Consider the following 26,272-nt stretch of genomic DNA (forward strand, 5'->3'; position numbering starts at 1 on the left):
AGCAGGGTTCAAGAACTTTTCTCGAGCAGTCGGTAGCGGCTGAAACCATAGCTTCAAGTGGCTGTGTCAATACAAACAACGTGCGGATTTCCTCAAGTTCCTGGACTCACAGCTCTCTTCGCAGGGGTGGAGATGTTGTCGCCGACGGTATTCTCGTATAAAATGCGCAGGCTGTCTAATAGGTGTCTGCTCGTGGCTGTCTTGGTGAGGTGCTCTAGGTGCGCATTGTGTTGCACGGCTTGCGCCTTGATTTGTTCTTCGAAAGTGTTGCGCACACCCAACGCGTCATATTTTTCGTTTGGAGCGTACATGGGTATTCCTAGGGCTTAGTCATGCTCATTTCTTGATGAGGCTGCTTGATTTGCAGTCATTTTAAAATATTTACGGAATTGTGGAGTTGTTAGGGGTTTGTGTGAGGGAGAGGCTGGAAGATGGGTACTTGTTGTTAAGGGGGGGATATGGCGATCCACCCGGCCCAGTTGACTGAATATTGCTTCACTACAGTTCGCAAACTGGGGTCACTTCAAATCTAAGCTGAATAAACTTGCGCAAGCGCTGTTGGGTAACGAAATTGTAGGTTTAAAACTATATTATGACCCTTGATCTAAATTCCTGCGGAGGCTAAATAAATGATGGGAAGCGGCAGCGTCCCGCGGTGTCCTACGGCTACGGGTCGAATATGACAAGCGGAAGGTCGGCGGGGGAGCGCGGGCGATGCTACGATATGAACTAGACACTTCTAGCTTCACTGTACTATCAGATCCGTTCGCCCCTAACGAGATCCGCGGCTTGTTTGGTTTTAATAATCAGTATCCTGGAGTAGCTGCCTAGCGATGATAAATAAGGGTATCTAAACAAATGGCGTAAACATGCACAGCAAACCGCGATATGTACGTGCGTTGCTTAAAATCAGCTGCCGGCAGTTTTTACCTACGATTGCCTTTGTGCAGTCGCGCGGGCGCCGGCTGGCAGCTTGTTATGTAGCTTTGTGCTTTACACAAATATTGACGCCCAGGTGCAACACACGACGCGGGGCGCTGCGCGTTTCTCGCGCAAGCACGACCATTAATTGCCCAGGTCAGGTTAGTTTTTCCAGACTGCTCTCACACTACTGAAGTTCGCGTAAATCCATATCGCGGCCTCTCAACGCCGAAAGTACACAACAAACGTCTTCGAATCGAGCACGCATTAATAAAAAAAAAGTAAAAGCATTGCACGCACGTCATTGGACTCGCCGGCCAATAAGATGGCTCTAGCGGCGCTGGAGTGCGCGGTGTGACGGAGAGACCGTTTCAACCCCTTCCGCCATCCGCCGGGCGTTCCGGCCGCCGGAATGATTTTGGCCGGAACGGAACGACCTCGCCGGAGGTACCGTTTATAGGCCTTAAACGACAGCTACGACATCAGTGACAGGAGACTGACAAGAGGCCCTGAAACTCCAATCGTGCATGTGCTCGTGAATGTGAACACCCTGCAGCATACACAGCCGTTTTGTAGAAGTAAGTAGCTCAACATCAGCCATCCCCAGTGAGCCATCGTTTCCTCGTCTGCAAGGCCCTCCTTTTACACGGTCCACAGAGAAAGTTGCAACGCTGTACTGATGCTCCGCACTTTCTCCAGCAAATTTCCCGTTGTCACAGCTCGTGAATGAGACGATCTCAGCAATTTTTATCGACGCGGAAGTTTGAAGTGAAAAGCACGGTTTAATATGTCTACCAGCAACTGGTTTTCCCTCTGGTGCAGCAGCGACAACGCTGTTTTTAGCGTTTAGAATGCGGGGCGGCATGAGATCCCGCGTGCTTCTGGCCCATGCGGCCAGCCTTCCTCTCGGCCCGGAGGCGGGCGTTGCGTCGGTAGGCGAGCATGGACAGGTAGAAGAGCACCATGCTCGTGATTATCAGGGACAGCAGACCGTAGAACAGGCCCCGGGCCATGCCCTCGTTCGCGTAGGCTACGCAGTTGCCCACCGAACCACAGGACCGCTTCCAGGTGAGGCACGACTGGTCCACGATGCCGCCGAAGATCACCGGCGCGGGGATCGAACCTGCCGGGACAGTGCAAAAGTCCGCATTAGGGTGACGCCGACGCATTGGTGGGAGGTTGCTGTATTTTTTTCAGGTCAGCTTACGCGGGAGAGTACCTTATATGCTTCCGGTGTGCATGCGGAAAACACTGTTATGCACATAAAAAGGCGCTAAATGTGGCAACCACAAAAGTAACCAGGACTCCAGGTATGTATCCTCATTGTGTGGCGTTTTTTTTGTACAATTTATTCGAGAAAAACAATGGGCAACCCAACTGGAGCCTTATGAAACAGATGCTGCTATAAACCGAAAACTTGGTCATGTCGCATACCTAATGCCAAGCACAGTTGGCAGCTTTGCGAGTACTAATCTGTAAAAAAGTTAGGTGCAGGTCTTTATATACCATACAGATAAGCCTTTTCGAGTAGCATATGTTGCACAGCATAAAAAAAGCAAGAAATATGCTCGCCGCATTTCAGGTTTCAGTATTACGTATTTGGAATTTTAATCGTTATAAATATTGTCACGAGTACATGGAAATGAATGGATTTAATATGCAGATTCGTACCAGTAGGAACACAAAAAGCCACAGAGCACAGCTACTCAAAACCAGGACCGAACGAGAATCTCGTTCTTCGAGCTTCACTTGTTTTTCGACCGTAGGTACCGTGGAACATACCCAAGTGGTGAGATGGCAAGATGATGACCCCACAATAGGTTTAAACAATGCAACCACTGTGTCCATATGCAGTTTTTAATCATTGCAACACTATATGGCAGAGCCTTGGTGGAACCTATGCTGTATAAATTTATCGAGATGTAAAGTAGCGTTAGAGAGGTGGACAAAAGGTATAGGCTTCCACTGTCATCTGATCAAACCGGCAAATAAAATATATAGTAATTGTATTACAAACTAATCCGCACTAACAACACCTACAAATATATGATGCCCGAAGAAACTCTTCGCTGCCTTAGCTCTGCAATAATTGATATCAACAAATCCGTAGAATAATTGCATGTTCAGTAAGTGTGGACGAATTGCGGAGCACGCGTTGTCGGTTCTCAAACTTATTCGCCCCTCCTGGGCTCAGTTTACGACCAGTACCGACTGGTGGAGGGTTTGAGCCCGAAAAGTTCCCAGTATCTCTGCCATGACATCAATAACCAGTGCGGACAGTGGGTGTTTGTCGAGGTCTCCTTAAGAACAAAGGGCAGAGAAAACTACGCAGGAATTTCTTTCGGGGACCAGGTGGTCGAACAGGAGTTCACACCAAGACTTCGTAGCCGGGACAATAACAAACACGACGGTGAAAAGGCGTCATCGTCCACTCCTTTCAAGATGTGCTTGATTTTGTCGGGTTCCGGCACACTATAGGAGCGACGCGCTTGCACTGATCCATCACATCTATAAAGGTCTCACCGGCTTGTTGATTTCGTACGCTCAATCGCTCCGAGGCGCGAAGCTTTCGTACGGCAGGGCGATGTACCGAAGACTTCAACGAAGCTGGTGCGAAACGCAGACCAGGTTTGGATGCCTGATTGGTGATTACGGTATAAGAGGTTGCCGCGCCGGTACGGTAGGATATGACGTCGGGTAAATTGGTGCCGTCGTCTCATTTGTTGTGAGTCGTCACGCATTCGTACGAAGAAAGTCAACCCTCGACATCATTGTCATACACGTCACTAACGGGCATCAAACCGGAGCAAATGACAAGGGCTCGTGCAGACTCAGGAGGCTCGGCGGTTTGTGAGACATCTCTGGCAGCATCATGTTTTGTAGCTTCAGGTTTGAAAGGATTGTTGCACCTCCACCACTTGTGAAGGAGATAGCCTTCGCGTCAGTACGCGGTCGTGGTGGTTTATTTGTAGGCCATAGCGCAACGCCGCGGAGGCGAGCGCAGAACAGATACAGGGAAGCCAGCTCAGGCCCGTAAACGTTCAAGGCGGTGCTTCGTTTTCACCGGGAACACGTGCGAGGGCAATTGGTGCTGCGGTGGTCGTAATGGAATCTAGATCTGTACCCTTACTCTGATGAAGGCAAGTCCCGTGGCGATACGTAAGTAAACGTCCTTGTTATTTTTCGTCCCGTGTGTCCGACTTTTCACTAAAAATGATTCTACGTGCTCTTTGAGAGTTTTTCCTAACAGCCATAGAAATGAAGCTCCTTTAGACAAAGGCAGCGGTTTTACTGAAGGTAATAAGCGGTAAAGGCATAACAATACAGGGACAGCAACCACCTGAAAATCGACATAGAAGAAAGACTTTGCGAAGCTAACATGTTCACAAACACGTGTTCCCACGCACAAAGGTTAGGCTTTAAACAAAGCAGCAGTTTCACTGAGTTAAACAAGGCGTGTAAGCATGTGAATCCAAAAACTCACCGACGAGACGGATGATGATGGTTTTAACGCCCAGAGCGAGAGACCGTTCTGCGGGCTTGACGCACCTGAAAGCAGGCCATCGCTCCTATCAGATGTCTGCGACTTGCATCTCTATTTGCTACTACAGCAGCAGAAACATCACAGTCTGAATCCTTGTGATTCTCGCTTCCTCAGATCCGAGAATATTTGCGTAATTTTTGTTGCAGTCTCAAAGCACAAGGGAATACAGACGGCGTGGTGGGTAGCGATCACGTCGGCTTTGTAAATTTTGAAGCGACAGTCTGGGGCTCATTTTTGTTGGCTTCGAAAAAAATAACGCGAAGACTCAGGTTCGTGCCACAACATGGCTGACTGAAAACGTTGCTATAAAGAATGTTCACTTCCGGTGCTTCGCTGGGCAGAACAGTTATAATGCTCAGTAATTTGGAAACCAATATCGTGGTGGAGTTTTCCACGAGAAAAAGGCCCGAATGTCGCAATGGTTTACACGGGAATGTCTTGGGACGTTTTCGACATTTAATATCAACAGAAATATCCAAGAGAACATTTCTGGTTTCCTGGCTGCAACGTTTTGAAGTTTACTTAAAATTATATTCCGCTCAACTAGCTCACATAATTCGACCTCCTTTAAGACGTGCAGTTTCATTTTTGTTAACGTTTTTAGTTCCCTCTTGTTTTCATTGATCGGCGAATTCATATCTTCACCGCTTATAACGGGGCGTCTTACAAGTTCGTTTTCGTGACCGTTACCAACCGTTCCTGCATGGCAAGTAGTGCAAGCGAGCCGTGTGTGGCCGACAGTCACCACTGTAAAATCTGCCCGTTGGATTGCGCAGTTCTCAAGCTTCATGCTGCGTACATTCAAACGGCATCCTACATGAAAAAATTAGAGAGTGCGGTGAGGGTTCCCTAGCATATACAGTAATACCTCGTTAACCCGAAGTAGTAAAAACCGGGAAATATTTCTAGATTAGCGGATTTTCGATATAGCAGAGTTCGCGAATCGCGATGAAATATCGAGTTCTTTGCAAAAACTCTGGTTGACTCCTTTGTCACAGGAATTGGTAAAACACGAAAGTGAAATGTGCAGTGAAATCTGCAGCTGAGCATGATTTGCGGGTCGGCGGGTCGGCGGCTATCTTGTGGGTGTGCTTGGCGAGCGACGTCCTGCTGGCGGGTCGCTTCGGCAAAGGGGTACCGGCGTCATTTTCTTGGCGTATGCGACGTCAGCAAAATCCTGGTGTCCCCAAGAATAAAACCCTTTCGTGTTAAAAAAGGCGCTACTACTTACCAGCTCTTTCATAAAGGTTTGGAAGAGAAAAAAAAACATACAAGAGACGTTCACAGGCTGGGTTTTGTGGCACTGCAATTTTACTTAGCCGAAAAGAACTGCGTAACGCTGGTCTGCTTTGCGGTCACACTCGGGCCTAGTAAGGAGTCCTCTAGTTGCTTGACGCATTGCATGAGCTGATGTTCCCCGCCGCTGCCCTCAACCTCATTTCGCAGCAAGCGCAGCAAATTCCTCGTTTCGGCAGATATCGGCACCTCTCGAGGAGGTTCGTCGTCGTCGCCCCCGTCATCTCGGCCCTCTCCTTTTGTGGCCATTTCGACGATTTCGGCGTCCCTAAGTTCTCCTGTCACAGGCACATCCTGCGATACGTTTGCGCATGTCTCTACCGTCCCGTGACGTGCCACAGGGTTGGTTGAAGAAGTTTATATGCCTCTAGGCTCAGACTTCACGTTCAGGGAAAACAGCGGCTTTGTGGTAGGCATGGTTAAACGAGAAAAAAAATTACGCCCATCTTCCCCCTGATGTGATGCCACCCATCGGGGGGTTCAATTGGTCGTAACGTTGCCTTGAGCGTTTGCGCTGACGCTGGTATTGGATTGTGTCAGCCCACTCGCTGAAGGGAGCGTCGCTTCCATCACGTCTTCATCGAAAGAATCAAGTCAAGCACGGAGTCGTCAAGCAAAGGCACGCGGCGTCGAACGAGAGCGAGCGCTGACTGAACCGCCGCAGAGCGCTACCCGCTTTATATTCACAGCGCCTGAAGGAGAGGAGACAGCGGAGGAGAGTCGCGCATGCGCGCACTTGCGCACACCGCGCGCGCCGGAGCAGCTGTAAAAGCAGTGAAGCGCGCCCAAACAAGCGCGCCAGCTGTGGTATGCTAATGAGCCGGAGTGAGAGTGTTGCACACAGCTGTGGGAGAGAAGAACGGAGGAGGGCTGCGGACGGACGGCGCGACGACGCAGGAGGGACATGCCTCAGAGCAAGAGATGCGTCGCATCTAAAAAAAAATCGAGAGATTTTGGCGCGGCAGTATCACGCAAATCTTGTGAAACGGTCCGCGGCGGCGAAATTTTCGTTCCACTCTCAGTCAAGATTTCGAGATATCCGCAGTTTGGCCCAAAAATACTTCGAAATAAAGGGCAACAAATACATGGGACGTATAGGAAACGGTTCGGTGCCGCGGAAGATTTCGACGTAGCCCATTTTTCGAAATATGCGAGTTCGAGTTAACGAGGTATTACTGTATACTATTATATGCACGGCTTATATCTATCTACCGCACCCATAACAACACTACGCTGAGTGGCAGTCACGGCGTAGGTCTGCCAACGCACACAAGCAACGCACCCGCCGCGGTGGCTCAGTGGCTAAGGCGTTGCGCTGCTGAGCACGAGGTCGCGGGTTCGATTCCCGGCCGCGGCGGCCGCTTTTCTGATGGAGGCGAAAAGCAAAACGCCCGTGTGTACGAGATTTCGGTGCACGTTAAAGATCCCCAGGTGGTCTAAATTAATCCGGAGCCCTCCACTACGGCGCGCCTCATCGCCTGCGTTGTGTCGGCGCGTTAAACCCCTACAATCAATCAATCAACACAAGCAACGCCACCTGTGTTGACCGCACGACCAACACAAGACTGGAGTCGTATGGGAACACAGTGGCCATATACAAATTGCCACACCAAATTGACCTCACCCTCGTAAAACAGGCCATTATGCACGCTGAGGCGCTCACGATACCCGATTATGTATTACAGGGAATGATGATACCTAGTCGTACTCACTGAACTTAATTATTTTCTATTCACAGGAAGGAAGGTTGGCATCAACGTTACATTTAACCTATGACGCTCATTATTGACCCCACATTCATGACCTTCCTGGCGCCCACGTGCGCGTCATTCGCCAGAGTGCAGTGCACTGCACTACCTTCAGCCGGACTACATGTAGTCCGGCTGAAGGTATACGTTCGGCACGTGAAGGCCCAGAAACAAAAGGCCCCCCCGCCTGAAGCCCACCTGATCGAGGCGGCGGTGGAGGGCGCGGCGTTGAGGAAGGTGGAGCTTAGCGCGAGGAAGACGCCGAGCAGGTACGGGTAGAGGAGGGCGCAGTCGACGGGGCAGCGCGACCGCGTGGCCTGCACGGCCGCCAGCAGGACCTCCTCGTCGCTCACGCCTGGAACGCTGACCAGGGTCTCGTTCACGCACATGCACTCGCTGTACATCTGCGCCGCCACAGGGGAGGGGGGGGGGAGGGAAGAAACACCCCGTTACATCCACAATGCCCCAGGGGCCCAAGTTGTCCTTGGACACGGACAGCGCTCAAGGTGAGGCCAGATGGTACTGCAACGTTGAAAATGTCGTACCGCCGGGTGACGAGGAATAAACAGGACGCATTGGCGTTTCGTTTTCAAAACGAGATGGAAAATGCGGCAGACAACGTTGCGTTGAGACAGTCACCGAGTGCGAGAAATCGACCTGTAGTGACCAAGCAGAGACTGCTGCTCCAACAAGAACGTTTATTGAAGCGATAGCGCGGCTTAAATAGTTCAGCGCCGATGCTTATCGGCACTCACAAAAAGAGAAGGAAAGGCGCGTGCTCGCTTGCCCGTCCTGCACGTCACCGCACGACGTCACTTGGCACGATATCACATCGCCAGCTTGTCGCTTGTTCTGCACGTCCCCGCACGACGTCACTTGGCACGATATCACATCCCTCCCTCCTAATCATCTATGCCGTATCGGTGCACTGGACGACGCTGGCGAGAAGAACGCCTCAATACGGGAGTCGAGGCCGCAGGTGACCTCACCCCCAGACTTGACGGGCCCGGAAGAGATGCCCCGGCTTCCAGAGGGCCAGGCTCCGAACCGGGCGTTTCCGGGAAGGCAAACGAAGCTCTTGTCCCGCCTGTTGGAGTTGTTGGTTCCCAGGCCCTTCGCACGTGGTTCCGATGGCGTCGATGGATACTCCCGTAGGACGTCTGAACCTCGTACATGACGTGACCCCGACGCCGTAGCACACGAGCAGCTAACCACTTAGGACCTTGGCAAAAATTTCTTGCGTAGACAGAGTCACCACACTGAAAACTTCGTTCTGGAGGCTGCCGGCTGCATTCCACGTCCATGGTGTCGGGGTGAAGTTTTGACAGGCCCGAGCGCAGGTTCCTGCCCAGCATAAGCTCTGCTGGTGTCTTGCCTGACTCGGAGTGAGGCGTGGAATGTTGCTTGAACAAGAAACGAGACACTTTGCACGCTAGAGAGCCTTGACTCTGTTTTCTTAGTGCACATTTAAGCTCACGAACCTTGCGTTCTGCTCTCCCATTACTTGCTGGGTGGTAGGGAGCAGTGTACATGTACTCAACGCCGTTCAACTTCAGAAAGGACTGCATGTCCCGGCTGGTAAACGCCGTGCCATTATCTGCAACAATCAAATCCGGCAGTCCGTATGTTGCAAACATTTTACGCAGCCGCTCGATTACGGCAGATGAGTGCATTGACGTCATTATTTCCACCTCAGCCCAGTTCGAGAAAGCATCAACTACCACTAGGAAAACGGCACCATCGACAGGACCCGCAAAATCGATATGCACTCGGCTCCATGCGCGCTCCGGTTTCGTCCAGAAATGCGTAGGCGCTTTCGGCTCACTTTGCCGGTTCTCCTGGCACGCCTTGCAGTGCCGCACAAATTCTTCGATCTGCGCATCCATCTTAGGCCACCAAACGTAGGACCTCGCGATAGCTTTCATTGCAGTGACTCCCGGGTGATTAGAATGCATCAAGACGAGGATACGTTTTTTTAGCACCTCAGGAATTACCACGCGGTTTCCCCAGACCACACAATCCCGATGCACGGACAGTTCGTTCTGTCTTATCTCGTATGCGCCGTAGTCTTTCGATACCCCTTCTTTTGGCCAGCCGTCGACGATCCATTTCCGTACTTGCGATAGCCAACCGTCTTGCGACGTGCAGCAAGCAACTTCTGCGGCGGTGACTGGCGGGTACTCGGCGGCTTCGAAAAGCAATACGTCGCCTGGCGCTTCTGCCTCTAACCGAAATGCTGAAACCGGTAGCCTGCTCAAGCAATCCGCGTTCGCGTGATCCTGAGTTTTGCGGTATTCAAGCTGGTATTCGTACGCCGACAGCATTAGGCTCCATCGTAGCATGCGTGGTGACAAAACATCTGGTATTTGTTTCTCGCGCCGAAATATTCCTAGCAGCGGTTTGTGGTCTGTGAGAATCGCAAATTTTCTGCCGGCTAGGTACTGATGAAAGTGACGCACTCCAAACACCACAGCTAATGCTTCTCGGTCTATTTGAGCATAATTCCGCTCAGCCTTCGTTAAAGTCCTTGATGCATAGGCAATGGGTTGCTCATATCCCATCCTCGTCGCCAATGTAGTGACCAAGCAGAGACTGCTGCTCCAACAACAAGAACGTTTATTGAAGCGATAGCGCGGCTTAAATAGTTCAGCGCCGATGCTTATCGGCACTCACAAAAAGAGAAGGAAAGGCGCATGCTCGCTTGCCCGTCCTGCACGTCACCGCACGACGTCACTTGGCACGATATCACACGACCCTCTCACCCAGTGAGTCAGCCCGCGAACAAGCGAGCAAACAATTTAACCAGCCAGAAACCTAATAAACTGCTTGTTGATGGCCTGTCAACTAAGGCAAAACCACAAGCAAGGAATTAAAGCATCACAAAGCTGTAAATGAAGCAGCATCACAAAGCTGTAAATGAAGCGAAGTTGCTTTGGAAAACGAATCGACATATGGCCACAGAACCACGGTAAGTATAGCACAATAAAGGGACAACACAATAAAAAGGTGCGCGGGCTGCTAGACAACGGCTGAGATTTTGCACTGCCACGTCGATATGCGGAGAGGATGCCGACGGCAGCGGCTGCTGGTCCGCTGCGGCTCTCGTGACCCTGAGCTTCGCCCTCCGAGTGCTTCTACTATCGCGCACCGGAACTCCGCGCACTAGTGACCGAGGGCTACTCTGCGCGGCCCGGAACGCACTCCGGCCTTGAATTAGACATTCAACGGGAGAAAAATTGCTTAGGCGTCCTCGGAGCCTTTCTTGTGAACGCCTGCATTAGAAGCCCATCCATCCAACACACACCTGCGCACGTGGAAGTGTTGGCAGTTGGTTTGGGCTGCAGGGAAATAAATTTCGGAAGTACGTTATAAATATCTACATTCGAACAACATTCGAACAACCAATGATTGCTTCTTCAACCAAAAGGCCACGCGGAACAATGATCATGTACGCTGCTGTGCAGATTATTTTAAGTACGTGAACCTAAGAGCAACCCCGGCGGCGATTCTTTACACCTGTCGGGAGCAACGCAGCAGCTATCCAAACACATCGAACACAGGCACTGTCTTTAGGATAGTGAAACCTCTTCCCAGTTCTTCCTCCTTTCTGTTCCGTGCCACCACGTTCTACGAAGCAAGGGAGGACTAGACCAGCGGCTACAAGACAGCGAGGACTTGAGAGTCCGCTGGCGACGCAAAATCCGCGTTGAGTGAAGCGTTCAGGCTGACTTGTTAACACCGCCTACGGACCGGGATGCAGCATCGTGAATTATGGCCCTCATGCACAGCGTCATTAATTCTGTGCAGCTTTGCTGAAGCTGTGGATGCTGCGCACTGAATAAGTGTCCGCAATCCGCGCTGTCTGCTTTCTCCTTGCGAGAAGAGCAGAAGCGGATGGATTGTCCGAGCGATATTGCGTATCGCCGCAAAGAGTGCTCCCGGGTGTAGGTTCCAGCGAGTCTGATTCCTTATTCGCCCACGCCTGTCGTCAGCTAGCCAGTGGTGAGTCAAGTTTATGAAACGGAGTACACCCCCTTTCGGCCGATGGGCGTCGCCGCGCTGACTTCTGTAAACGAGCGTTCAGGGGAATAGAGGTCGGAGCGAGCCTGCTTTTGGTGGACGGAGGAGACAAAATACCTGAGAGACGGGCCATTTTTTTTTTTTGTAAACTATTACCGGTGTACGTTAGGTTCGATTGCGTCTGCCCTTTTAGACCACGACCTCAAAAAACCAAAACTCTTCCGCCCCTCGCCCTCAGATTCCTATTTTCGTCCGTTCGTCGGATAACCGCGGATACGGGGACGCACGCGGGGACGCGTTGTCTAATTTTTGTGCTGCGGTTAAAACGGAGCCGAATGTGCCCTGGTTCTCTGGACCATGTGTGTTTTTAAAGCACCACTTTGCGGCGATATGTCTTACGGTCACGGAGCAAGAATAAAATAGGAGGGGAAACTGAGCTTCTTGGGGCAGCCTGATAACGTCACAAGCACTTGGCGAACGTCAAGTTTCCGGCATCTGGCGGCAAGGGAAGGAAGTGCGCGGTCATCGCCACGGCCGGCGCGCGTTCTGTTCGCGCTCGCCCAGTCCAACCCACCTGCCCTTCAGGAGAGGAATTAACCGACCTTTTGGGCGGGTGAGGAGCACTGCTAGGCGGATGTGACGTCACGTTTGCTCGCAGCGTTCCCGCGCGGTATGTTTACATTTTTCCGAGTGCTGCCTACACGGCGTACGTGCCGTAGCGGTTCAAGTAGTCGCGTTCACAACGCAAGAATTCATAAACTGGCGATGGTTGTCGCCCTGTCAGTCGTCGTTCAACAGCTCCAGCGTCTTCTGGCACTACAGCTTTGCAGTTATCTGTGGGCGTTCAACTGTCCACCATCGGCCGACCAGGTGAGTGTTTTTTGGCGGGTTTGCAATCAGTTCGCATATCTCCTACTGCGAAGCTTGCTTTCTGCTCGCGGCAGTTATATTAGCGTCGTTTACGAAATTCTTAACGGCGCGTTCTCACCGTCTTGCATTCTCTGTTCGCGTCTGTCGGCGATCGCGAGCTGTTGACGGTTTGTTGCACGGCGCGGGAACTCTCTCGCATTGCAAACCCGTCTCGCGCATGACGTTTCCTTGTCTCTTTAATGTGGCGTCATTAACATCACTTGTTTTCCTCGACGCTTTTTCTAGACAACGTGCCTTGTGCTAACCGATCTTAATATTGTAACAAAAATGAACTTGCAGTACGATCTGTTGGTGAAGTTAGGAGCGTGACAGGTCCCTGTTGGCAAGGTTTTCGTGTGTCCGTGTTGTTCGTGAGGGCGTTGTAACACGCTACTTTAGCCTGTTGCACTCGTTGCTGCATCCAGCACTTTTGCTGCCCGGAGTGCCTGCCAAGGGATGCTTACGTCGTTATGTGTTTTCATCTTTAAAAGTGGGGCCAATCGGCGTTCAATAACCGATGGAAATTCAGCGGGAACGACCTGGATAACGCAAGGCGGGCAAGAGCACTGCTTGTGTGGTCTTCGCTTTCGTTTGCCCTTTTTTTAGTCATCCTAGATTGTTTACTTACTGCTGCCTCAACGGTGCTTCATTCCTCATGTTCCATTTATTTCTCTTGCAGCATCTCCTGACTGCAGTCACGGTGCCCCTAGCCTGCCTGCAGCACTCATCCTGCCATTCTAGTGCAGGCCACTTGTCACAACCAAACGGGTTCCCGACTTTTCCTGGCTTCTATTGGTGGTATACTTTAGATCCACCAGTGCGTTCTCACTCCGTGTACATTTCAAGCGAGGGTTTACAGTAACACGGTAGTTGATAGCCATGAAGACAGCAGCGTGTGTACTAAAAATCAAGTTTAGTTATTTATGCCAATGTCAAAAAACCAACCTGGTCTATGCATCCATTCCAGCCTGACATTTTCAAATACAAGTCTTTCAGTAACTAGTGAAACAATGAAGAGGTAGGGATAGCTCATGCACTGCTTAATTACTACCTTCATTTTTTTACTGTTGAAAATTTATGGATGATGCTATATATACCACCTAGTGAAGTCCCACCAGAAATTGTTATATGCACTACCGATATAGCACAGTCTATGAGGTGGGCTGGCGTGACCTTCGTGCAAACAGCACCGTACGTGGTTTCCGTCACAACAGTTTGCACTGTAGTCTTGGGCGTGTAATGGGTTATGGCTGACCACAGGGCCGTTTACAGTGCTTTCCAGCTTCCAGTGGAGGCAGGAACATAAATTATGTGGTCGGCCAGGGCACAGTACATGGTGTTAGTCAACACCATAGATATACCGTGCCTCGGATGCCCGCGTCATATATATATATATATTTTAATTTTACTCTTGAGTTTTGTGTAAGCAAGGATGTATCTAGTGCCCCTATGCTGTCTATCCTTGGTTTTTGTAAACACTAAGTAATATCGCACGGTAGCTTTATTCGTCTTAATGAGATTTCTCAGGTGCCAGATTGCTCAGATCTCACATTGTTTCCTATGGCTGCAGGGATGTACAATGTCTTGGGTTCGATTCTTGGCTGCCGGGGCTGCATTGAATTTATAAAGCCAAAAAAATTAACCTTCTGTACACGATGTCTTGGTTTACGCTAAAGATCCTTGAGTGAGAGTTCTACCACACTGCCCTGTGCCTCATAGTGTGAAGTGACCTCAGTTTACTCGATTATGATGCAATTACTTAATTCCTTTTCATGTAAACTCTTGAGTGCAAACGGGAGAAGGTGCACCTACCTCGCCTTGAGCTGTTAGACTAAATTGCCTTTTTCGCACGACATCTAAGCTGTGTGAGAAAGCCATACAGGGCTAAGAATGTTGTAAGAAATGCCTCTTACGTGAGGCAGCTCATACATAATGTTTAAAAAAACCGTGTCACATTATTTTGCAGTGCGCTCTTTAAACGTTTTACACCCCTCCTACCGCCCTGCTTTTATTGTTAATAAAGGCACTTTGCATATGTAGACACGGGAAAATGAAGCAGAAAGACATTAGATATTTTTTTCAGCTGGACAGTGTCGCAGGCTATGCACCTGACGCAATGCTGTTTGTTCATCACGGTTTGCACTGTGCTTTGAAACAATTTGTTACCAAGGTCAAAAGATTCACTTGGCTATTTCATGTCAGGAATGATACAAAGGGATCATCTGTGGAAGCAATGCCCATCTTATTCTTGTCATTTTGTAATTTATGAGAGCTGCTGCAGCCAAGCATTCTATGGTATATTTATGAACTAGAAAATACATGGAAAAGGCAGTCTCTAAGCTGGAGGGAAACTATCGAGTAACATATGCATTTAGTTTAAATAGTGGCGTGTTGCCCAACTGCTGGGCAACCGCATTAAGTTTATGGTGTGCTTGTGATTTGTTCAAGTATGTGAACTAGTCTTAGGCCTTTACGTGTTGATAAAAGAATTCCGTGCTATCTTCATTCATTCACTGCAACTCGTTTGTGCTCATGGGGAGCATTCAGAATATGACCCTTAGCATGATAAAAATCAGAATACGCTTTACTCAGTTGGACTCAAGATATACCTGATCAGGACACGTCTACTCCTGAATGCTTAAATACCTGATCACATAAAAAATGGCCAACTTAACAAGCTGCAGGAAAAGAAGCAGCCCCATTCCTTCACCATAAAATAAAAAGAAGACAAGAAGAAACTATTTTACATTTGAAAAAGGTCCAGGCGAGGCTGTTGTTTCTTACGCTTTCAAGAATACATTAATACTGTTGTTGTTTTACAATATAAAGTGAATTTTCCTTACACTACTTCCTCGACTTCAGTTGATTTCCTTTCTGGGTGACCTATGAGACCAAAGGTGCAATGTAATTAACAGTATGGCTATGTTGGTTTTAAACATGATAGAAAAAGAGCACAAAAATATGCATGTATGGCTATGTTGGTTGTAAACATGATAGAAAAGGAGCACAAAAATATGCATGGCAAAACTCAGGACTTTTGTTGTGTTGTTTTTCATTTATAGTTAATTTTGTTTTGTCCGATGGCACAATGCAATTCTCGAAACCAGCTTTCCTCAGAAACCTATTGAGCACAATTTTTCATACTAGGCAACATTACATGCAATGGCTGCACAACACTTTTTGCCTGAATATAAATGTGGCTTAAAAATGTCTGTTATTTTGAAGCAGGCAGTTTTCATTGCCAGTCAGACAAAATGGGGCCAGATGCCATCTGTGCAGAACCGCATGTGACCGCACCATGGGAGGAGGAGGACAAACATTTTATTGAGCCTTTAAAGGCCCCTTAGGGGACGTGGTGACCGGCGTACCGGTGTCCGCAGCAGCCCTCGCCGTGACCACCCGTTGGGTAGACAGGTCGGAGCTGCCCAGTGCCTCAGCCCAGTGCCCACCGTCTGCTAAGATAGGGGTTGTGGGGACAGTTCCAAAGAAGATGGTCCAGTGTTTCCACTGCTCCACAGGCCGTGCAGTTGGTGGAGGGGTAGACGGAAGGATAAATATGGTGCAGGTGGTAGCGACATGGGAGGGTATGGGTTTGCACCAGTCGCCATAGCCGTTCTTCCCTGTTGGATAAATCCGGGTGTGCGGGGGGAAGCTGGCGGCGTGAGAGGCGGTAATGTGCCGTAATGTTTTGGAAGGTCAAGAGACTGTCCCGAGCTGATAGGGCTCCGTGAAAGGGTTCGAGGCTAGGGCCTGCTCGGACGGTGAGCTCTCGAGCGGCCCTATGTGCTGCCTCATTTCCCCCCACACCCATGTGGGCCGGAGTCCAGATCAGCTTTATTTGTATGGTAGGAGGATTTTTGAGGAGAATTCCGAGCGCCAGGGGCGAGATCATGCCTCTGGCGTAATTTCAAATGGCCGTTTTCGAATCCGAGACGATAGTGATAGGGGGCGGCCTATGTGTAAGGGCTAGCGCAATAGGTGACCGATAAAAAGCGCAAAGGCTCATGGGTACGTTGTCTGCTCCAGCCACTTCCGGTTCGAGATCTCGCCTGGTCTCCCGTACGCCGGCGGCTTTCACGTGCGTGTGTGCGTGTTGTTTATTTATCACAGAGTGCTAACCTTTCAGAGAAGCCCCTAGTAGAATTCATTGTTGTTACACCTTGAATGTGCAAAGCATGAGCGGTTTTTTTTTTTCCAGTCGAATTGGAAGTAACAGAACTCCGCGGGAGCAGACAATGCACCCATGAGCATTTGCGCTTTTTACCGGTCACCTATTGCCGCCTCTTCCGCCTCAGCGGGTCAGTTGGTGCGGTCTGTTTGGGATTTAAGAGGAGGAGTGTTGGGATAGTTGATTACTACTGCGACAGCGTATGCATCCTGCCATCGATAGCAAGCTGCGTCCACGTAAACTGTAGTGGGGTGGACGGGGTATTTCTCTGTAAGTGCTTGTGCTCGTAGTTCCCTACGCTGCTTGTTGAAAACAGGGTGATATTGCGCGGTAAAGGGTAAATAGTGAGGGAGCCATAAATGTCGGCTGGTACCGGGAGCCTGTCATCGCTGAGGATAGGGGCTTTAAGGTTAAGAGTAACAAGGAGAGTGTGACCGGTGGGGGTAGATGAGAGCCTATTTAGCTGACCGGTAAGGTGGGCTTCAATGAGTTCCTCCGCAGTATTGTAAATGCCGAGTTTCTCGAGTCTGGCAGTGGTAGTGCTCTGAGGGATTTGTAGCGCCGTTTTTTAGGTCTTTCGAATGAGGCAGTTGACTTTAGAGAGTTCGGTACGCGAGGGCAAGAGATACGGGAGAGAGTAAGTGAGAAGGCTGAGCCCAAATGCCTGTATCAGCCGGATACGCTCCGTTTCTTTGAACCCCTTGTAGCGGGCAGCAATCCTGCGGATGAGGGCGATCGTCTGATTCACCTGAGAAGTCAGCTGTGCTAGGAACTTAATGTTTGCACAATTGCGCTGTATGCAGAGCCCAAGTATTTTCAGGACTACCACTTGGGGAACATCTCTACCATCAATCCGGACCTCAATGGTGGGTGTCTGGGCTGGGTTGCCGGTTGATTTGGCAGGAAGGATTAAAAGCTCAGATTTTTCAGGTGAGCATCCAAGCCCAACTTGCGCGGCGGCGGTAACTAAGTCAGCTCCCTGTTAGAGAACCTCCTCGATTTGAAAGTCGCTGCCTCTGGTGGTCCACAGCGTAATATTATCGGCGTATATGCTGTGGAGTAAGCGAGGGATCGCGGCGAGCTTACTGGGAAGGTGGATTAGGGCAATGTTAAATAGGAGTGGGGATAATACTGCGCCTTGAGGCGTGCCAATGGTTGGGAAATGGATAGTGTCGGATTGTAGGTCACCGAGCTGAATAACAGCCGTGTGGTCCGAAAGGAAGTTACGGATATAGTTGTATGTGCAACGACCCGGAGTGAAAGTGGCAACGTTACACAAAATAGCCTGGTGTGATACGCGATCAAAGCTTTCTAAAGATCAAGTGCCAAAATGGTTCAATTATCTACCTTTGAAGGGGCAGCGATAATTCCGTGTTTTAATTGCAGGAGTACATCTTCGGTTTCCGCACCATGGGAAGTGTTGTCCAGTTTTTTGCAAATCGCTTGTTAGCCCTACGGGAACCGCAAAACGTGTAGTGAGTGCCATAATCTTTGTCTCAGCCTTATCAATTGACGTGAAACCTTTTTCCTCCTTACTTAAAACAGATTTCCTTTTTTGTTGTTTGATGCTGTTTACAGCAAGCACTGTTTTGTAGAGAAAAGGAACTGCCACCTGAAGAAAACACCTCTGCTTCAAAAATGCACTGATCAAGATTAGTATCATACTACAATGAGAACATATAAATGTTAAAATGTGAAAAATTAGCCATATACACAAATAACTAATGAAGTGTGCCGCTGCACAAATTGGTTTTCAATACATAAACAAAGGAGTGCTTCAAAGAGAACGGACAAGAAAAAGGGCAGGGGTGTTTTCTGGTCTGTTTCACTACAACCTAAAGTGATGCTTTGGCTCTCGGGAAGATTAAGTACACTATTTATATGGCACTAGGAAGTGTACAAGCAGCATTTCTGACTCGCCCCGTCTTTCTACGAGCATTACTGACAGTTTCTCTCTTGTTGATCGAAGAAAAAAGTGAAACGTGCTGAAAGCATCAAATCTGCATTCGCACCGTTCAGTTGCATGGTCTGGCTCATTAACAAGGAACCACACGACAAACAGACGTGCTCACACGTCAGCTCAGAGTTGCGTATCGAGAAATTCTGGGCGAGCTAGAGAAGCTTGCCAGGTCTTGAACTTAAACATCAATAAAGCATGCATTATGCGACAAACCAACGACGACAGAAATAGCTACCTTCATACTGGGAAAGTGTTCGAACCACTGTGGCGTGTTAACGCCGCGATCAGAAAGTTGCCACACCAGCTTGACAGCCCTGGCGCGAATCGTGTGTGTCAGTCCGGCCCACAATTGAAGACTTCCGCGTTATTACCGTGATTTGTGGCAGCCAGATTGGTGGGATCGACCCATGGATGATCGGTCAGAAGCAGTGACAAGCAGCCATGTTGACCCTCCGAACGCTTGAAAGTACGTGTAAACATATAAAAAAGTGTTTCTGACTGCACCTAGATAATGCTATATCGGTGGTGGGTATAGCACTTCATAGGTTGTATTCACTGGTGTGGCCCACAAGTGGGCGACCCTGTGTGTGCGCCGCCATGTATGTGCCGCAGCGTCTGTGATACGTCGGACTCCATGAGATTGCAGTAATGGACCTTTTTCTATTACCAATCTGCACATGCGCGGGCTGGTAATCCGCCAGTCTAGGCAGTCGTCTCGCGCAAAACAAACAAAAGGGTGCCCCCTCCACTTGTTGCTGGGGTAGCAGCTATGCTTTCTAGTGATGCACGTTTTTATTTCTTCTTTTTCGATAGCATGTGGTGAGTTGTGCGTGTACACAAAAGATTTCAAAGGAAAGGGGTGAAGACTTGAGGTTGACCACGGTACGAGCACATGGCTACCAGCAAGGGGGTGAGCGGTGCAAGCATGGCACAACTCGGGAGATGGCATCACGTGCACTGGCTTCATTTAATATAAATATAGAATATAAATATAAACCGGCGTGTGCATAAAGCATTTCTTCGAAAGCAATATTTGGTTTTTGTTTTCAACTGTTCATTAAATGGCACTTGTGTCAACATCGGTAGTCGCAGGCGACTGCAGCGTTGCCTCTGGCATGCCGTGTCGCTTTCGTTCATAGCCGCAGTTTCACTCTACAGTGATGCAAAGTTCTTGAGGGCAAGGAGAGCACCACCACGTAATTTGAGTGCAATTAATAGGTCTTCTCTTAATACTAAGGCCGACAATCAGGTTGAAGTGGTGCAGACGATATGCACCGAGGTTTTCTTTTTTCTGCGAGGTGTGGGCACAATGCGCAGGCACAGACGTGGTGGTTTCCAGTGTTGTCGGGTGAAGAAATCTCCCTCTGAAATTTTCAGTGAATACCATCTATTGGGTTGCAGTCCAGTATTTCTGAAAGGTTCTCTGTTATTGTGTCAAATTTTTTAGAGCAGTCATGGTCGCTAAGATGGTAGTCATGAGAAGCTGAATCGCTGTTCCAGAGGAGGCTGGAACAACTGCGCTATTGCTCCGCTTGTTCCCAGGCTTGGGTTATGACATCAGTGTCCTGACAGCACCACACCTAGCTTGCTCATCCCAGAGCTTGCAGTCTCCTCCTGATGCATTTTTCTTGCTATTTGCTCCACCTCCTTTCCATCTTGAGGTTCGTGCTTAAATACTCTCATCATGTCTTTGCAGCACCTGCTGACTGGGCTCTAGCCTGTGCCTGCTGGTGAAGAGAAGTTTGCTGTGAGACGAGGGTCTTGACAAGCACGTAACTCCTGTTGTTAAAGTGAAGCTTTCAGGACCTCACTGATTACATTCAATGTGGCTACATAATGCACTGCAGGAAAGCTAACTTTACACAGTGAGTTTCACAAAGCGATGAGGATAAGCAAAAGCACATCAAGCACCTCAAGAAAAAACGCTTTCCATGGTCATAATGGAACCAGTGTCCCTTGCATTATGAAACCATTGTCTGTCAGACTGCACCCTTCTGATACGGTCGAAGCAGTTTAGATTTTGGACTTTGGCTCAAGTCGCAAGAGAGAGAGAGAGAATAAACTTTAATTAAATGCGCAAAATGCTTCAGAGAGGTGTCCTCATTCCAGGATGCCTTGAGCTCAAGCCGCGTTGACAGTCCTTTTGATCAGGCGCAGCTGACCTTTGAGGCCGGAGCTGGCCAGAAAGCTTCGAGTTAAAAAGGAACATCAGTTTTTGATCAAAAACTTTATTTTTACAGTTATGATGATAAGAATCGGGGGATGCATGTGGTTTTTCATTGAAACTGTAGATATGAAATTTGTTTCTGTGTAATACGACTCAATTCACATTTATTTGGATTTGTATGTTTGATGTTAAGACAGCCTTTATAAAAAAACTGCTGGAGGGGCGCTGCTGAATAAAGTACCAGTTAACTGTGCACAAGTCAAGGAGTGCAATAATACTAGCATTATCATTCTATCTGGTCTGTAGCAGAAGTTACAGCCATGTGAAGTTTGGCCTAGAAAATGGGAACCAGGAAAACTGGTGTTGCCATCCAGGCCCAAACTTCAAACAGCTGTCATTTCTGCTACAGACCATATATAATGATAATGTTAGTCTTATGGCAGTCAGTCCTTGATTTGTGCACAGTTCACCGGTACCTTGTTCAGCTGCATCCCTCAAGCAGTTTTTTTACAAAGGCTGTCAAAAAATCAAACATAAAAGCCAAATAAAGTTGAATATAGTTGTTTTACACAGAAACAAACTTCATATCTACAATTTCAATGAAAAACCACATGCATCACCCAATTTTTATCGTCCTAACTGTAAAAACCATGTTGTTTTTTTTGTTTAAGACCAGGGTGCCCCCTTAGAAAAAAAGAATTTGAGTTTTTTGGTAGACAGCCCGGTAAAAGACCCCAAAAGCAAAGATTGTGGTGTGTTTCCACCATACTACTCTAGGGTGCTGGTGGCAACTGCCCTGGATGAATTGCTTTTAAACTTTATTTCAGGAAATGAGTGAAGATCAATCCCCTTTTGCGGTGGGGTGCTACATGAATGGTTCATTTTTAGCCACTAGATTCAAATGTCATGTCTTCATCCCCTCTCTAAGGGGTTTTGGCACCTCCCCTTAAGGGTGATTGACCTGACTTGTGACAGCCATGCAGCACTTTTTTCATTTGTAACATCATGGCAATTCGCAGTCCCACTTCCAGTTTGTTTCCTCCTACTGTGTACTGTGGAGTACAGACTACTGGGTGGTAGTAGTGTCGCCAGCAAGCAGTCCTCTAGCTCCCACGTTGCTGTTCATCTATACCATCCAGCCATACGCCTGGTTGATAAGAAAGTACAGTGGCTACTAAGACTCCCAACCCTTAATTTTGTCCATTTGCCGTATTCTTCGTCTCTGTTCAGCTGCGTGGGAAGGTTCAGCCGCAGCTGCTGTGCTCTTCTATTGCTCAGTCTTCTATCCAGAGAGTTCCTCTCCACAGTTATGTGCAAATCTGTGGTTGTCACTTTCATCATTGCTCTCTGTTACTTGTTCTGTCATGTGTTCATTAGTTGCTGTAATTGCAAGGAAAAAAACGTGCACGCTTTTGTCTTACGACAATAATGGCTTTTTTTTTATTAACGTTTATTGAAATGTAAAAAAAAACACCCGGGGGCCTCTTGCTAGTGCATCAGACCCCCTTAGAAGTAGCGATTAGTTAAAGTTCACGACGGGTATGGGTGGGAAATAGCAAGGGAAAAATAGTGGGTCGGTATATGAAATGCAGGAGTGTGTCCCACACTGCCTCCACTAAATTAGGTGGGTACGAGGGACGCAAGAGATCATTTAAGGAATTTGGTTATAAGTTAGTGGGAAGGGTGTCTAGGAGAACCTGCCTTTCAGTTTAACTCAGTTTTCTCGTAAGGGATTCCTTGCTTGATTGTCATCTGAGCTTGGACGTTGCCTGTTTGAGCTATCACTTTTACTTGCATGCTGTTTGGACTTTTGATCGCAGTGGCTTTGAAACTTCGCCGCTTGATTTTGCTTGACGAAAGCTTCGTGTTCAACTGTCGTCGTCATTAGAATGTGAGGTGCACCATTTTTGTCTAATTTTGCATCTCGATGCACCACTATCCAGATTCAAACTACTTTGACCATGTTGCAATGGTGTCACGGAATAGATGTTGGTTTCACACCGCGAGGGTCCTGATTTGTTTCTGACTGCAGGAAGCGTTTTTTTCTTTCAGCACTTCTTTACCCACGATCATTATCATTGTCAGAAAAAGTTGGCTTTTCTGCAATGCCTTTTTGGCATGGCATATTCCACTGGTGAGTCATAGAAAGTTTTGCTTTAAAATCAGGGTCTTCAAGCACTTTTGGTCCAGTGAGTAGCAATCTGCACGTATTTGTAACCATACAATACTGAGTTACCACCCTTCGATCCTTCCCGTCTTGTGCCAGCAGTCTCGTCATTCAACACATGAAAGTGCCCTCGACTTTTGCCCGCACTTTTCACTTATGCCTGACCCAATAACTTTTGTTGATTTCCAGTGTTGCGCATGTCACATTTTCATTCAGGGTCACCTTGGGGCAGATAAGCGCCTGCTTGTATTTTTATCAAGTGGTTTTAGCCGCGGAGCATGCTTCGCACTCTTGTGTGAGCAGCATTATGGTGCCTTGTTGCTTGTCCAGCAAGTGATGTGATGCCATGTCAATAAACATTCTTCAGTGTTTGTGATGACTTTGGTGTTTTCTTGGCTTCACTTTCATATAGTGAGAGTTGCTATCCATCAAGAAGCATACACTTACAAATGCTAGGTATTCATATTTTTTCTTGGGAAGACATTTACAAAGTTTCGTTGGCAACACAGCATAACATCAAAACAAATAAAAACAACTAAAATGGCAAATGTGGCATATTTTTAAAATTAATAAACGGTGGAAAAACAACACAGCACGAGAGAGAGAGCACGAAAAGTGACAGCACTGCCTGTTTGTACCATTCTGTTGTTTTCGTGCTAAATATTTTCAAATAAATAAATATGCAAGGAATGCAGTTGAAGTAGGGTAACTTTTTATTTGAGTTTGTCTCTTGGACATACAAGTACATTTCTTGAATCGATTGCTGGAGGCAATTTTTGATATTGGGCAAGCACTGGATTCTCGAATGGACACAACAGTACGTTTGTTCAATTCTTATTTGGAATTGCATTGTGCAGTTTAACCCGTACAAAACATTTGGCCAAAGTCCAAAGCATTGGTTTAGGTAGAACAGAAAAAAAAATGCCTGTGTGCCAAGATTTCGAAGCATGTCAAAGATTTATAGGTGGCCTGACTTAACCTATAGCCCTCCACTGCAGTTAACCTTCATAGCTGGCCCAAGTTATGCTGAGCTTTTCCTCGTGAAACCTAAAAAGTTGAATTTTGATGCTTACAGCTACGCTGTGCAATGTATAAGCCTAGCATAATTTACTCTTCAGTATTTTTACTCTATCCAGGTTTTATGTTTATTACACCACAATCAGTTTGCAGCCAGTGTTGAATTGACGAGCGTCAACCAATTCAGGTTGAAAGCACAAAATGCTTTAACAGAAATCGCAGTCTTCACATGTGATCAAATACGTAGTTCTTTAACACTAAACAAGGCTACTGCAGAATGCTAGGAGCGTAAAATATACTCGATGAGGTGCAGTTGGCCAGTGTGTAATTTAAGCAGCATTGTTTTAAGACAAACGGAAATTGGTGAAATAGCCATAAGCTTCTGACAGCAGCTATCATCGTGACTGGCCAATTCACCTGAGTGGGGATGTTACGGCTATGTGCTGTAGCTTAAAGGCCAACTGCACTCAAATTTTTGTTTGTCCAAATTTAATCCAGACAAGTAGTCTATGCTCTTGAAGTCACCATGGCGAAATCCTTAGCTCCGGTATTACAGAGCACGCCAGGTACCTTCGTTCAAAGCACCCCCGAGCAGACGACGTATGCACCTGGCGGAGAGTCGCCGAAACCAGTTCCGAGCGGCCTTGTGACAGAGGTTGGGGAACCTGTCCGTGAAGCTCGCGCTTCTCTGGCGACTTGCATGGCGCTGCGCCGGCTGCAGGGATGCGTTCGGCCGGGATTTCTCTGCTACACCAGCACGCTGTACTGCCGTCATCATCACATGTTTAAAACTAACCGCATAGGTAGCAATATCCGCCTTTTTTTTTTCAATGCAATGAAAGAGGTTAGAAGCCTACAAACTATTTTTACTTGAAAATAATATTTTTACTCAAGGGAAAACAAAGCGCAAAACGAGCAGTTGCCCTACATTTGTCACTTCTTTTGCACCTACCACAGAAAGAGATATTATAAATTCTTGACCATTTGCACTTCCCCGTCCAATATCGGCCATATTTGGGCTGCCCCAACGCCACCTTTTAGACCTTTCCAAAAGTTTCACGACCTAACTAGAGTTGCTGTACACGCAGGTATAAACATTTTGGCGTCTTTTGCCTCACTCGCTAAGTGAACCAAAATCAGCCTTTCTCATAGTAACAAATACATCCGCACAAATATCGGCCGTCCTCCTCGTGGAGTACGAAAGCTAACGAAACTGCTTTTCTCCTAAACAGTAAACTAGATTTTTTGTTCAATTCTCAAGGGAAGTATTTACTAGTGGTAGAGCGTTAGATATAGTTCACTTGAAAGTAAAGTGTTTTCAGCAGCACATGCCTCTGGTGAAAGTAGAAAACAGTGCCACATATAGGAAACTTTTTTGTGTTTTAGTACATCATTTAGATGTGGAAGCTGGCTTATAGTTTCAGACCACTTCTTAAATTCGATTCTCGATGTGCAGCAAGGTGAAAAATACTGGGCCGATATTCACGAAGCTGTTTGTACCTAATGTATTGTAGAAATAGTGATTGATCTCCGCCTGCTTGCAGTTTGTTCTCTTCAAACTGAGCGATGTGATTTCCGAGGCGCCGGCTAACGAAAGCTACTTTTCGATATCGTAGAAGCAGGTAGCCTTGTAAATCAGGGTCCACTTTTTTACTCGCAATGCCAAGAATCGCCACTCCGGCAGTTATTCTGGTGGAAAAAAAATCACGCCATATCCACGGAATGAATTGCCAAGAAATTTAAAACTCATTGTATGTCGGGTTGCTTGTACCTGTGGACTTTTTTCAGTTTAAGGGCATAATGCGCTCCCTGGGTCCACCTTTAGTCAGCTAGACCCACTGAGCTATAGTGGTGTCAAGGATGTGGTGCTGGACTTGCACTAGGGATGTCCTGGGTTTGATTCCCATGTGGTTTGAACACTTCCCAAAGTTTTGAACTCAATCCACTCTTTGCTCTCTTTGCACTGCCGGCCGATTTAGGAGCTGTGGTGCTAGTACAGACAGCGGATAGTGGCTTCTTAGTCAATGGGCCACTTATTGCTTTCGCGTTGATAAGGTACAGTTTTCAAGATTGTGTGTTACGGTCGGTTACACTTGCCACATTTAGGGTGCTTAAATCCGACCATGTGCAAATTGCAGGCCTGTGATAAATGGGTACAGGTGATTATCTAGATGCATAAAACTGCACCTACTGTCAAGGCATGCCGTGAATTTGTTGGTGGAATGTACATTTACAAACATGCATTCGCATGATTTCCACTGCAGCATAAAAAAATTGAGGTAAAAAAGGTGCATTGTAATAAAAGGTGCATTGTAATTTTGCAGCTCCAAAGTACTAAACTACATAAGACCAGCA

General features: G+C 47.8%; 1 protein-coding gene across 1 annotated transcript in view; it reads right to left on the reverse strand.

Annotated features, from left to right (window-relative positions):
• Positions 1 to 1,378: 1,378 nt before the first annotated feature.
• Positions 1,379 to 26,272, reverse strand: part of LOC144149057 (solute carrier organic anion transporter family member 4A1-like) — a 51,245-nt gene continuing 26,351 nt past the window's right edge. Inside the window, exons 10-12 of the mRNA XM_077680601.1 lie at positions 7,708 to 7,913; positions 4,406 to 4,470; positions 1,379 to 2,044 (exon numbers count right to left, since the gene is read on the reverse strand). Coding sequence (XP_077536727.1) covers positions 1,761 to 2,044; positions 4,406 to 4,470; positions 7,708 to 7,913 — 555 coding nt within the window. The 3' untranslated portion in view covers positions 1,379 to 1,760. The remainder of the gene's footprint in view (positions 2,045 to 4,405; positions 4,471 to 7,707; positions 7,914 to 26,272) is intronic.

This window comes from Haemaphysalis longicornis, unplaced genomic scaffold (genome assembly GCF_048455015.1).
Source record: "Haemaphysalis longicornis isolate Haplotype H1 unplaced genomic scaffold, Haemaphysalis longicornis Haplotype H1 scaffold_8, whole genome shotgun sequence".
NCBI classification, from domain to species: Eukaryota; Metazoa; Arthropoda; class Arachnida; order Ixodida; family Ixodidae; genus Haemaphysalis; species Haemaphysalis longicornis.